This window comes from Temnothorax curvispinosus, unplaced genomic scaffold (genome assembly GCF_003070985.1).
Source record: "Temnothorax curvispinosus isolate PA1 unplaced genomic scaffold, ASM307098v1 QBEX01017430.1, whole genome shotgun sequence".
In the NCBI taxonomy this organism is placed as follows: domain Eukaryota; kingdom Metazoa; phylum Arthropoda; class Insecta; order Hymenoptera; family Formicidae; genus Temnothorax; species Temnothorax curvispinosus.
This window is the reverse complement of record NW_020227210.1, coordinates 205,363-220,872: the sequence shown is the minus strand read 5'-3', so window position 1 is coordinate 220,872 and position 15,510 is coordinate 205,363. Positions and strand designations below refer to the sequence as shown.

Here is a 15,510-nt window from a genome sequence, read left to right as displayed (position 1 = left end):
TTGAAGAGATTTCCCTTAAAAAAATTGCTGCCATTCTTGAATAATGTTTTCATTCATTTTTCTCCTCGCGTTGTAAGGTAAGTCTCGTTCGCGAGATCGGCGTTATTGCCAATTTTCATCCACGACCCTTCGCGACACGTCTCGGTCCTGTTTTCGTCGGGAAGATTAATACGTGACGCCTGGATCCATATACGGTTTCACGACGGCGATTCATTGTCGTCGTTATGGAGCAGACCGCGCAGTTTCGTATCCTTCTTCTCTTTTGCCTCTCATGCATCTCCTATCTTCCGCCACAGACCCCCATCTCCGATTTCGCTCGTGACCCGTTCCCGTTTTCCGCGAGCATCCCTCCCGGTTTATGGTTCACGAACACGTCTTCCGCAACCGTGTTCGTCGATCCAACGTTGAGTTGAAGATCCGACGATGCGTACTGGCCGTTATATGGATCATCGATCCGCGGAATTTCTCCGTGCTCGGGTACGGAATCGTCTCTGCTACATTCGCCGAAAGGCAAAAGTGCGCGCCGATTTCATCGGACGGTGATTCAGAAATATTTTCCATCTACGAACTCTCTAATTGGCAGCGGCGAAGGAATGACCGCGTAATGAAGCTTGAATCAAATTCATGAATGATTTCACCAATATCAGCTGATATACCAATGTCAATTGATTTTTGAATCTACTTATGCTGTCTATACGGACTTTATGAGAATGTGTGGAAACTATGGGAAAGTTAAAATTATTCTCGGAAAGAAAATGTCAAAGCAATATAATCTAGGAAGTTATAACGAAGCTAATCAGGCCTTGATATTTAGTTGTTAATAGGTTAATTATATTAATGAATAATATTAATAAACCAGGCTTTGATATTAGTTGTTGGTAGGTTAATGATGTTATCAATGAATATATTATGGAGACAGAAAGGTATACTATATATTGATTAGTGCTTTCAATATAATTGCGTGTCACATGCGATCGCGATGCGCAATCTTATAGCAATAATATATATTTACTGGTATAGTATAATTTAGAAAGAGATGAGGAATCGCTTAAATGGCTAGGGTTCACTGACGTTGGCGAAACCGGAGCAGTTAGGGGCCATTTATCAGCTAGTTAACGACGAATTCCTAATCATTTGATTGAAGCGGGAGAGATCTTAATTGGTCATCGAGGGCCGGTCGTTTAAACGCGAGCCGCGCGTGACCACGTGCGTGGACGAATCTAAAGATAATGAGCGCAATCAGAATACGATCGACTTGTTGTACTCGCTGCTCCTGTCTGCGCGATATTTTTACGCGGGCGTGGAGCGTCTTATTCCCGCGAAACTGGCGCATGTCGGCGTACGTCGTGGTATTATGCAAAAACACCAGAGCAACAGATGGCACGCGGAGGTCGAGGAACTTAAGAGCGTTTCACGTGACAGTAGCTCCGGTAATCAGGCCGGTCATGGCAATCGATCGTCTCGCCGAGGTACATACATAATCTTAATCGCACACGAGCGGTTGGTCATCCGGGCGGTCATCCAGGAATGCGCATTGATGTTTATCGCGTCGCCGGACAGAAGGGCCTGCTTCGTTAAGCCACATCGGAATGCCTTAATTGATACGATTCGTAACTTACGGCTTTATTCTCCCCCTCTTCTTCCTTAAAATCGGCTATGTGCGAGATTATTAATGTGTTCAAATTGAGAGCGATGTGTTCCGAGCTGTATTTATTTTTCTTTCTCTCTTCTATATTTATTGGAGCGCTGGGAGATATTAATTATAAGTATACAGGCTCTTCACTCGATCTTTATTTGTGAAAAGCCATCACGCTGGGATAAAGTAATGTATTATACGTGGAAAATCGCAGATACGTTTGTCACGATAGAGGACTCGGTTTCACTTGGGAAAATTGTTTATCCTGAAACTAGCAATCCCATTTACGTAACTATTGATTTATTTAAAACACAGCGTAACGTAGTAGTAATCGAGTATAAAACTCTACATCGCCCCGCTTCAATTATTGCTCCCAGCTGTGTATTTTCTCCATTGGTATATCGATTTGATCTATTTTCGCACTCGGAGCACGCAGCGGATAGAAACGAGGTCGTAGAACCCTAAGTATCCCACCGAGAGTACAGCCATCGTCGTAAGGTCGTCATTATAAACTCCCGAGACCCGGTCACGGGAATTTGCATTAATTATATAGCCTATAAATTACATTCTTCTGAAAATTAGATATTTAGAAAGAAATAAAGAGAGTTCAAAATTAAGGTAGCTAGAAGAAGGACGTGAATAACTTTTTAGGAGAAAATGGGGAAAAAGAAGACAGGAAATTAAGATCCAAAAGACTCCAGAATTATAAGGAAGTCTGAAAATGGGTACAGTTAAATTCATTCCAGAAGCGATGTCGGTCGAGTGAATCGTTTTTTCCTCGGTCGCTTATGACCGGAAAAGACCATGTCGGATGAGCGCGCAGGGGCGGCATAACCGCGGCATTTTACAACGATATTTGCATGTCATAACTATACTCATAGCAATAGCTTCGTGAATCAATCGGCCTGATCGTTCATAATTCTCCGACATTTATCTTCGAACCGGTGGCGTAAACATTTAGGAGTTCTCGTTAAATGACATTTAATTAATGTAAAATGACTCCATTGTCTCGTTTTGCCTTCCACTAATCTGAATAAATGCACTAAATAAGAATATATAGACGTTTTATAAAAAATATAAATGATTTTCAAACAATGGTGAATAAATGCAGCAAATTATATGTTTGATTGTAATGGTGCATATTTTTATTAAATTTGCTGTTGCCTTCGCTATTATTTTTGTTTATCTTTTATCTTAACTTCTTGCGCGGACGTTTGTGTTATCGAGAACGTTAGTTATTTCACTTCGTATGTGTACACCGTACACAAGCATTCGGGGAAATCAGGATGTCGCTGATACGCGAGAGAAGCGGCCCAGACAGGTATGCCCGTTGTATGTACATATATGCACATGTATATATACGTACGTACGGAATCTTATCTGCGGCCGTGGATTATCGAATTTCCGAGCGTTAGATTAGATTTCTCGACGACCACGCGCGCGCTCAGCGCACGGCTACGTTGGTTTCTGAAAATAAACGCGTACGAGGATACCGTCGTCATCGTCGCCAGTGCTCCTCCCGGCTTCGTATATAACGTGTCGCGTCTCCGACGTGCACGTGTACATAGGGCGTATGTATAGTGTATACAGGGTGACCCGAGCATACGCGATCTCCCGAGAAGACGCCTGTTATAATTTATTGAAATTATTTCGACGCGCGAACAGAGGATATCCCGGAGGAGTAAAGAGATCGAATTTTAATGGCAGATTCCCTCTGAATACGAGTCGATCTATCTCAGTACCGAGAATGTCGAAGGGAATCGTCATTCGTAATAATTTTTTTCCAATTTTCAACATTGAATATCCACGCGATTAAATCTCAAGTTAAAATCTTGTGGAAATCTACTGTAGATTAAAGGAGGATCAAATTATCGGTGCCTCGACATTGGTGCTTCGAGAGAAAAATTCAACTTGCGTTTTCGAGGGAGATTAGAAAAGGAACGATAAGCGTCGGGACGGAGGAGCAAAAACACGCGGAAACTCAATTTTATTCGTTATAGGGATAGGACTGGTAAGAACGTACACAGAGATAAGACCGTTCGATTTTCTGCAGTTATGACGTAGACTACTTTTACGAGACGATTGTATTACTAGATGCAAGAGTTTGAAAAAATTAGACTGCGGTCAAACTTTGCATATAAGATTTAATTTTGATGATATTATAACTTTTTATAATAAAAATAAAAAAAATAATTAATTGTGATCGAAAATTTATTGATGTATTTTATTTAAATAGGAGAATTATTATATTATTATATTATATCTAATTGATAAATTTTAATATTTTTTATAATATTACGCTTGATATTTTCATTAGCATGAATAATGTGAGTGTTAAACATTAAATTTAGTTTTATTTTAATAAATTATTCTAATATAAAAAAATAATGAAATTTTTTTAAACTGCTAGTAATATCTTTTATTACTTTATCTCTCTTTTTTTATATCTTCTGTACAATAGAGCAAATGAAAGTTGCTCTAAGTAGGCTAATCTAGGATCTGCTTTATCCTTCTTACCGCAGATGATTAATTCAAATCTACAGAGAACCAATTAATATTAGATCACTTCAGTTATTGATACAAATGACAAACAATATATGATGTAAATTTTATTTATTAGAAACTATAAATTATTTATTAGAAACTTGTTATTATATGTTTATAAAATCAGTCTATCAATGTATTTGAAGTATCAGTATATCAAATCTGGTGGTTATTTCGATGAAGCCGAATTGTAATTCAGATTTGTTGACAAAAATTTGAAACCGATAGTTAAAACGTTAAAAAGAGTGGAAATTTATATCATATTCCATGTTATATCTATATATTATATTCCACATAATTTTTCGTTCGCTTTTACTCGTTTATAATACGTGACTTTTTCTGACACTTTTCCGGAGTATTTATGGAGTATTTATGGATGATTTTTCATTCGCTGTATTCGTACTTCAATTTTAAACAGATGTCGATTAAATTGACAAATGACGTTTTAATAGGCGCCGAACACGTGTTGTAACACAGGACGGATAATATTACATCGTTAAATCAAAACACAAAACAAGCCATTGTGAAAATGTTAATGGATATATTCAATCAATTATAACGTTTTTCTTCAAATTGAAATAAATGTATATTTAATATTATACGTATATTTAATATTTTTAATGATTGGCATATTTTGATTTAAAAAACGGACTGTAAAAATCTTTTCTTATAAAATACGTGAAGATTAGCATCATATCTTGATGTCTGTGTGATTAAAGCGATAGTATTATAGCAAGAGTGATCTTTCGTTTCGGTAATCATCTTATAATACTGCGATACGGTTTGCGTTCATGTTAGATGCTTGTTAGGAATTTCAAAGTAGTTCCCTAGACTATAGTTCACCCACGTTGTGCCAGTTACAGATGTCAAGCCTCGGAGCGTAAACTCCTTTGTTATAGAAACTAGTGCAGCTTTATTGTCGCAGAATACGCGTGTAGCTTTGCTGTAATCAACAGCCAATTTTCGCGCACGCATGCAACTTTCCGTTTACCAAGTTACCTTTAGGTTGTCTAAATTAATGAATCCACTCTATTGTCTATTGTCTTGTAATCTGCAATTCTGATACCGAAGTAACAATTACGGATGTGATGTGAGGACTTAGAGATCTTCGAACTTTACAATTAGAGAAATCCACTCTGAATAATCTATCTCTCAGATGCACAGGATTGTATGTCGCGTAATGTCGCGATTGTAAATCTTCGCTTTTACGTTTACCAATGGTATCCTTTCGAAAATATGGTCGATGTGGCAGAGCAGCTTTGTAACGTTCGCCGGATAGCGATTTGACGTTCGCGCGGAACGGCCGCCGCACAACGTCGAAATGTGCAATGTTCGATCATTCGGGCGAGGAATGGAGCGGCCAGGATGGTTGAATCGGGTCTCGTAGATCCATCGGAATTCGAACCTCGTCATTAATTGGAGGACGACGGACGCCGTCCGGGTTCTCTCAGTTACGTCACTCTGACGAACTGACCCACTTTCTCACGAAGCTCCTTCCGCGCGGTATCCACGCTCGAACTTTCCTGCGTTGTTAAGTCCCACGTGACTAGGCGGACCCGCCGAAATTGATTGTGGCCCAGGCAGCACGTTCATTTGGAGAGAACAACGAGGCCGCCCGTATATTCGTCGACAAGTTTGTATTTAATCAAGTCAAGAGCGACGCCGGACTAAACGAGGTAGCATGCAATCGCTTTTGCAATCCGGAAGTGAACGTTCGCCGGGTGTTCACGTGTATACGCGCTCCGCGAGCTTGTCGCGCTCACCTGCGTTCGGGAATTGTGAAAATGACCCGTGCATGCTGCGAAACTGTTAATCTCCCTCTTTCACTTTTTCTCTCTTTCTCTTCCTCCTCGCATTTACTTAACAAGCAATTCAAAGAAACATAAACGAGAAGCCACCAGCAAAGGCAATTTCGACCGAGCCAAGAGAAATAAACGTTGAATCTCATGTGAGGTGTCTGTCTATCCCAGTTTCCTGACTATATTCCGGGCAACTCCAGACACATTATTACTTAACGCAATCTTGCTTTTTCCTTCGTTACGTCGGCTCCTCCCGCCGCGGTGAAGAATAACTAAAACGAGAGCACGCCCCCGGTGTACACGCACACACGTGTCACTCGATAACTATTTCCGGCCACTTCCGCGAACGCGTTATTCTCGGTACACTTTGTCGCGGCCGCTTTCTGCCAAATAGGTCGCTGGGCCGAAAAGGCTATTTACTTCGATCCCTCATCGAGGACATTTATTAATAGGTTTCGCAAAAGCCCAATTTCTTTGTGAGACACTTTCTTTTGTTCTTCGTGATCTTTCTTTCGGAAAAGTTTTCGGGATAAATTGTATATTTATGTTGTGCCGAATGATATTATTTTGGCTAATTATTATCGGTGAACTTAGTTCACGGAGGACATTTTCAAAAATTCGAAATTTGACAGGATCTTAACTTGAAACATAATCACTAATAATCAGTAATAATAATAAAATCGTCAAATGTCTGGTGATCAATTGAATTTAGACCAACGCATAATTATCTTGATTTTTATAACATCAATCTGTTTATCGAGTATATCTCGACGAACTCAGGAAATATTTTTATAATTTTTAAACGGTCTAGATCGCGCTGATAGCGGTAGAGACCAGTTGTTGGAGCGTCAATAACGATATTGTCAACATTTATGATTACAGGCGGATCTGTCAGGGGGGAGATTGAACCCGGCTCGAACGAGCTCACACCTGGCAGACGGTCTGGCGGTGGCGGCGGCATCGGAGGCGGAGGCGGCGGTGGCGTCTTGGGGGTTGGCGCCGGCGGCGGCAGCGGCGGGGGTGGCTCGGGAGGCCGCAGCTCCTCCGGCGGTCGTTCGAGGGACGAGCCGAGGAGGCACACTCTCGGCGGCGATCATCAACCCTCCCTTCATCATCAGCAATTCAACGCGGCGCAGCAGCTGCACCCCCTTCATCCGCATCATCTGCCGCCACCACACGGCCAGTACGGCAACCCGCCCTCACGGCACACCACCATGGATCTCGAGGTGAATCTTTGCTCGCGCAACATGTAAATACACACATACTTATTGTTTGCGATGATCTCTCTATCAAATCTCGATTTCTCCCCCGATTTTCGACGTCCCTCGCCTCTCCTATCGACGCTTACCCTCTCTATCACCGCAACATCAGCTAATATTCCCATTCAATTCGAAGTATAGAGAGTCCGCTCTGTCCCTCAAACTATGACAAACAGGGTCCTATAAATGTTTAGCTTTCTTTCCCTTCAATTATGGTACGTATCTTTTATTTCGCGTGATTTCGACGCGAGTTTCCGCTTTCTGTTCTCTATATAATACATATTTTTAACATTTATATTTATAATACATTTCCATATTTTATGGTTCGAATAATTCACTTGTTTGATCAATTTTTATATGTAATGTTAACTCGTATTACTCGTTACACAGATATTATACATTTATATATTTTGTTTCAAGTATTGATTAAGGAAAATCTTTATAATGTGTGTCCGAAAACATTTTGTATCGTATAAGCTAACATTTCTGTCTATCTTTATAATCTTATGTTTATATATTATATCGAAATTTCCTTTAATAGGACTTTTTTCTCTTTTTTTTGTGTCGATGTTTGAAATGACTTTTTTTGATGAGTGACAACATTTTCCTCGTTATATGGAATATATAATTCATGAATATAATAAATAAACCCTTCTTTGAGAAGCACGGAATTAAAAAGAGAATGTTCTTAAATTTGCACTTTAACTTTTACGCCTAGATTGAATAACGAATATTATAATTTTACAACAAATCACAAATTTACATCTACGTAAATCATTTATTATGCTTATGCAATTTAATCTTATTTCATTACAATACGTGATAAATTGGAGAAAATAGTTTGGAATAACATTTCATCGGCATCTACTCCTCTCATATTTCTGACAAATCAGACGTGGCACGTATAAAAATGATCCTTGAATGCATGGAAGTTATCGATGACACTCCAATTTCGCTGGCGTTTCTCTACGTGCCGTTGTAATTCAGGATCGTCCACGTGTGCAATCGAGTGTGCTGCATGAGTGTGTTGCACTTTTACAAGAACAATACACCGGAACGAAAATGAAAACTTTGCTTATTTTGTTTCACGAAGTAAAATCGCCTTTCTTGAATTTTACTCGTAAATAAAATTCTTACCGGCGTATTATTTACGCTCAGGCATTTTGATAATCTCGATAAACACGAGTATACAGTTCCTCCAAGTTCCCCAGGGTAAGGGTAAACGTTCAGTTACCCGAATGTACGTGCGTCGTTCGCGCAACGAGGGAGAAAATCGTTTTCGCATTGACGAGAGACCGTACGGGAATGTGCATTTTTCATTTTGAGAATGTTTCATTCAAGACAACCGCACAGGTCTACTCGATGCATCACTATCGTACCGAGGGGTCACCGTTTATTTATGGCGCACATGAATGCATACACGTTCTGCTCTTCGCTCTCTCGAGTTCCTTTTGCCCCGAATTTTCTTCCCTTCTTTCTTAACCCGTCAGACAAAAGTACGTATATTGTTTGCCTTAGGAGCATCCGTCTTATAAGTTATACAACGTTCGCGTTTTTGCGCGATCAACCGTAAACTGAAGAATGCATCGTAAAACGGGGCAGAATTGATTCCGCTTTTCGCATAACGGAATAAACCGAAATTTTCTTTTAGAGATTTCTACGTGCACGATAATATTTGAAAATGCACGAATATTATTCTTATCGCGTGATATACTACCGTAAATTGCGATTATGCGTAATTAAAGTTTTCATCATTGATAAACGCGAAAACTTATGACGTAATTAAGCTCTTGTGATATTATTGCAAAACTTTCACGAGACACATTATATACCGTAATACTATTAAACTTAATAATAGCTGAAAGATTATCATATACCGTTTGTGTACTGCAATATTATCCTATATTAATTATTGAAGAATATTGTTAGTGAAATAGGATTTGCGCGCAATATGACAAAATTATTTATAAACAATTAGTTAATCATGTTTGCTTGATATAAAATAATTAAAATAAACAGGCCTGGCGAACGAGCAAGGTCTTTGTGCTTAAAATATTATATTATAAATTTAAAACATATACAAACATTTCGGCCCTAAATGTGGCAATCATCAGTGTGAACAACAATTATAACCTTGGTCGTTTAACGGAAATTAAATAATTAATACTGAAGTCTTACATCGATATAGATTAAAAAATTCACAGAAATTATAAACAATTTATATATCTGTTTTGTATGCGGTTAGATATATAAATAGTTTATAATTTCTGTGAATTTTTGAATTTATATCGATATAAGACTTCAGTATATTAATTATTTAATTTTACATTGATGAAGGCCACATTTAGAGCCGAAACGTTTGTATATGTTTTGAATTTATAATATAATATTTTAAGCACAAATACCTTGCTTGTTCGCCAGCCCTGTTTATTAAAATTATTTATATAGTATATATAATAAGTTAATATATATAATATTTAACATATGCGATTCAATACTGCAATAATGCACGTATTTAACAAAAAATAGCGCACACGTTTCGGTACAACCTCTACTTTAATATCAATTAGGTATTGTTATATCGCTTTACGCGATCACAGTTTAAAAACATTTTTTTAAACCATCGCACGTTATTTTGAAGATACGAGCGAAATATTATTGCGATACCCGCAGCTTATTACTTTAGCGGGTACTGCGTGCGTGGTCAAGAACCGCCGGTAATGAGAGGAAGTGGTTAATTAATTATCATCCACCTACGACGTCCTTTCTTGCGTTCGTCGTTTCCGATAATTGAAGGGTACCGACACACCGAACATAAATGTATCTACGTAGCACCGTCCTCTTGACGTCCCAGATTTCTTATTTTCTTGCACTTTAATTACCTGGATGTTTAAATTTGTAACGATAATCGCTTAATAACGAGTAATATTCTGGACTTTGCATTTTTAAAACGTTTGAACACGGGAGTAGCCATTACTAACTATGAATATATTATACCTTTTTTAAAAATAAAATTTGATAAATCGCATGAGTTTAAAATAGTTACATTTAAAGAAACACAAAATAATTTATCTGAATAAAAAATATACACTGTATTTTATTGCTATTCAAAAATAATTTTATCACATCAAAATAACAAAAAGAAATTTAATAAAAATATTAACGTTACTTAAATAAAAATTTATTTTTGCTTCCATAAAATCATTATAAAAAAATGTAATATGTGTAACAGAAAAAATAGGAGGATATTTAATAATATTATTACCGTTTGTAAGTCTCACATTTTATACATGTATAATATTGCAAAGATTTTAAATTATTAATTAACGAAACATATATTTTTTGTTCTCTTTGGATTTGACTATAAAATGTATATTATTTATTTTAAACTAGTTGTATATTATTGTTTATAATATCGTACAAAATTATGAAAAAAACATTTAACGTAAATATACCTGATAATCTATTTATTAAACCAAATTTACAAGTTTATTCACATCGCTGGAGAAAATAATGTACATTTATATCAAGTTGAAAACTTATACACAAGTGTGTGAATATATAAATTTTTGTTTGCTACATATATAAATACAAAAGTATTACTTCAAGCAGCATTAATTGCAACTGGCAATTTAAATAGTATTAAATCTGACACACAATCTTTCGCGTTCGAAAGATCCGGAGATCGCGGGGTACTCGTGTTTTGCGGATGTCGCACGATCGATTAGCTCTCTCCTGTCACGTGATTATTGAGCATCCTCGGGGTGTCTCTGCGGTTTGTAGGGGATAATCGAACTTGGAGTGCAGATGGTGCACAGTCGAGATAGTGGGTGTGAGCGTTACATCATCATGTTCGCCAGCTCTGCCATTAATTGGTGACCCGCTCGGTTCATAGCACGTTCTGTTGCGATACGACGCGCGACGTGGTTACGCGAAAAACAAGATTGTGACCCGAATTACGAAATTACACTGCTCAAAACAATCACGAGATCACGTATTTAGGACCATATTGTTGAATAAACCACGAAGGCAAATTAAAAAAATTTAATTATTGAATTAACTATGTTTATCTGTATCTAGAAAGTAAATATAAGTTTAACAGTTATCTATATCAACTTCAATTAGCAAAAAATTAAATACTAAATAGTATAATTTAATTGCATTGAACCGTTTAAATGTTACAAACGAAAATCTACGACAGACAAATCAATTATTGTTGAGAAGAAAATTTAATTCTAAATATTTCAGGAAAGTCTGTATAATATATAGTATATACCATTATTTTGAGAAAACATATAATTGCATTGCTCGTGAGGTAATTACTTGTCATAAGTGATGTTGTGTATCTAATGTGTCTGTATGTTGGAAACATGAGTCAAAGAACCAGTAATCTCACGTCCGTGATAAAACCAAACAAACTCAGCAATCTCGTTTTTTTCTCTACGCTTATGTACATATGTATAAATATATATACAATACCTCTAGGTATCCCTCTCTGTTTAGCTCATCGCGCACAATGACTCTAACCCTTCGTTATAGTTATGCATTCACGCGTAACGGCTACTCGGTTTTTTCCCTTCTCTCTTTCTCTATCTCTCCTTTTTTTATTTCTTTCGTCTACCTTTTAATCTCTTATCTGAAAGCGTTGCCAACACATCGTTGCAGGTATTTAACACGTGTCCCGTTCTCGAACGTGAGTTGCGTATGTAGATATTGCATATCATAAGCCGACTTCGCAGTCCCCGTTACTTTTTACAACGAACGCGATAATGCAGCTGCATAACAAAAATCAATATGTCGGAAATAAGAAGCACTTCTGCGCAATCAAATTTTTATTTACGTGAAGCCATGTGCATATTTTTGCAAACGCGCATTTTCCGTTAATGTGATATAATTCAAATTTAACTGAGAATATTTATTTTCAAACACAGATGTGCTATTAATTACTTTTATACGTGGCATCTCCTAACGGGAATGGCGAAAATCAGCGTTGTCTTCCAATATATCGAGATATATTGCATTTAAACAGTTTATTCTATTTACATGCTATATTGTATTTAGCAAATATACATATATATTTAACTATACATTTTTCATATTTTGTTAAACACAGAAGGAAATAAAAAAACGAACGAGAAGCACTCCATATTTCCATATTCGGGCTCATAAAAATTTATACTCTCTTGTATTTTTTAACACAAACTACATAATCTCATAAACCTTAGCGGAAGGAAGCAGGATATTGACATTTTAGGATACGACAATTACCGGTTTTACGAAGCATGATGACAGCTGTTTCGCTGAAAATAACGATTCGATTGTCGCGAACGCTTTGGCGTGCGCCTCGAAAACCGAAAAACGGTTCGTGGAACATGTTTCTATTACGAGCAGGAAGCTGCTACCTATGTACCACAGTATTTGCAGCCGCAATTTACGTTCGAGTTACACGACCGACCTGTCAACGAAGAGCAGCTCGACCGCCAGTGATCGGCGCTCTCTTACTCCCCTCTTCGAAACAATTGTTTCCGGTCGATCGTTGTCGATTTTGTCTTTTTTATTTCTTCCTATCTCTCTCTCTTTCTCTCTCTGTCTCTTTCTCTATTTTTTTCCCCTCGTCTTTTTCTACTCCGCAATGTATTACACATCTAACTGGATTTTACTTTGTGTGTGTGTTTCCGTGTTACCTGCCGTGCCGCCGACAGATGGGGACCAAGTCTCGCCAGAGAAAGGTAATTTTTGAATTTTCATGCTTTTCACGCAAGATTGCCTGCGGAATCAATTTTTTTTCCCGTCAAAATGCATGTCGGCATGCTGACACAATTATTTTTCTCTGAGTGGCATCTAAATCCTCGAGCTCACCGTGTGTCTAATTGTTCGCTCGGAAAATTTGTGAATGTATTCACAGGTAATAATAAAATTCTGAGTGATATGAATGAGTTACGTTGTGAAATAGAGCAGAAGGATTCGATCGCCTCTTTAAACGCCTGAGAAAACTCATTTGATATAGGATTAATTATTTAAATATGCTACATTTTTACAGTAATATACATTATACATATATTGTGTGTGTATATATATATATATAGCTCTCGTGTATCTGCAACATTTATTGCGATGTGAAATGTTAATTAAGATTCGTTACAAAATAATTAAGCGCTTTTATGTATAAATCACGCTAAATTTGCAATTTCATATACAATTCACACAAATGCTTACAATTTTATCAGCCACTATCGATTGGCAAATAAATTCGTACGAAGTTAATTAGTGTAAGTCGATAATAAACTAACACTAATTCGCCGTTTTATTAAAATAGAACTAGATACATGCGGGAATGTTATCTCTAAACACATTAAGTGACTCGTTTGATTTCTTCTTCGCCAATGCCACTGATAAGCGATTTGCGATATAAAAAGAAGGTCATAAAATGAATTGAAATCTTATCGAGTTGGCGTACTTTCAGTCGCCTCTTCCGCGTGGCTACCCACCCCCGTCTTCGACGATGCTTTTCGATGACGACCCGGGCATCATGTCCGAGGTGGAGACCTCCAGCACGGGATTTCGTCGAGGGGGCAAGCAAAGAAGCAGCCTGCCCGTCGTACGAACGCCCAGCAAAACTTTGGAGCGACCACTAGGTATTTACAAAATTTATATAGAATCCAAATAAGTAAATAGATTAAACATTATTTTAAAAATCGATAATTAATATTAATTCGTAGATTATATTGATATATTATATACATGTTAATCATATTTTATACTATATTTTCTCTTAATCTTTAAAACTTCGCTGAAAGTAATAGACTTAAATATTGATCATATTTAAATATAATAAAATCTAAGTAGTAGAATATTTTTTAATTGATTTTTTATTTAATGTTAATAGGATAAAGATTAGCTGTTGCATAAAGACGTAAATTAAGTACAATCTGAAAATCTGAGAATTAGTTTTCAGTCACGATTTAGATATTATTTGGTCATCTCTATGTATATATGTTTCAAATGTTGCTTATTGTGCTGACAAATGCATTTTTATATCTTCTAGGATTGGTGTTCCTGCAGTACAGGAACGAGACGAAGAGAGCATTGCTACCGAACGAGATCACCAGTATAGACACCGTCAAGGCTCTTTTCGTCAGAAGCTTTCCGAAACAACTCACTATGGAATACCTGGATAGTCCTCATGTAAAAGTTTACATACATGACAGCAACAAGGACATGTTCTATGAACTCGAAGATCTAAGGTAACACTCTTATGCCACTATGTACGTCTTTTTTAATAAATTCAAATTTTTATTCTTAAGCAGACAAATTATGTTTTAGATAAAGCACTCTGTCGCTAAATATATTTTGCTTTTCAAACAACAACCATTTTTTTGTTGAATTATAACGATCTATTACACAAGTATCATTGCTGTTTTAGAAGCCTTGCATAGAGTCGCTTAGTTCCAATTTATTCAATTTTCATTATGATAATTATTCGTTTTAATAATGACGAATTTGAACAAATAATGATTTATCACTGCGTGATATAAAGGTAATTGTTTTGCTTTTTAGATCGCACCTGAGAGATATCAGGGATCGCAGCGTCTTGAGACTTTTCGAGAGTGCCGACGGAGTGACGGGGATGCCGGGGCCCTTGGGGGTGCCGGGAGGCGGTGGCGGTCTGCCTCCCCATTGGGAAGATCAGAGCTACTTCAGCGAGCCGGAATTCGACAGCGAATATCAGCATCAGCACATTCACAAGAGCAAGGTAAGTGCGCGTTAACGAGACTCCATCCTTAGTTCGTCGTTTTCATCCTCCTTTTTCGGAGACGAGATCGGTTAGATATTTTTCACTCAACTTTTTATGTAACACGAAGTTCGCTGTCACACAATATTACGTTTGAAAGATATTCTTTTCATCTTGTGAAATATACTCGCTCATTAGATATTTACAGGAAGTTATAATAGGATATTCTTTGGTAATTGAATATACGTGGATAATAATATCTTATAAGGAAATACTTCTGAAATATTTAGTTCATTTAGAATGACAGTTTCCTTTGACCAATTTTGCATTTTATATTCGTAGAAGATATATTTCGCGCGTTATATCCGGAGAAATATAAATATAAAGGACGTCGCAAGATATTCTTCATTTGGAAATTAGATCGTAAAGAAAATAATATAACTAGTTTTTTTTTTTTTTTTTAATAAAGCACCGTGTATGTTTATAGAAATGTGACGTATTTTTCGAGATCTATTAATTAGCATTACGCGTGGAATATGA

At 37.0% G+C, this 15,510-nt stretch overlaps 1 protein-coding gene across 1 annotated transcript in view; it reads left to right on the top strand.

Moving 5' to 3' along the window:
- Nucleotides 1-1,354: 1,354 nt before the first annotated feature.
- LOC112467493 (coiled-coil domain-containing protein AGAP005037) overlaps nucleotides 1,355-15,510 on the top strand; it is a 96,157-nt gene continuing 82,001 nt past the window's right edge. Inside the window, exons 1-6 of the mRNA XM_025036140.1 lie at nucleotides 1,355-1,469; nucleotides 6,862-7,205; nucleotides 12,941-12,967; nucleotides 13,702-13,873; nucleotides 14,284-14,482; nucleotides 14,796-14,991. Of these exons, the coding sequence (XP_024891908.1) occupies nucleotides 1,355-1,469; nucleotides 6,862-7,205; nucleotides 12,941-12,967; nucleotides 13,702-13,873; nucleotides 14,284-14,482; nucleotides 14,796-14,991 (1,053 nt within the window). The remainder of the gene's footprint in view (nucleotides 1,470-6,861; nucleotides 7,206-12,940; nucleotides 12,968-13,701; nucleotides 13,874-14,283; nucleotides 14,483-14,795; nucleotides 14,992-15,510) is intronic.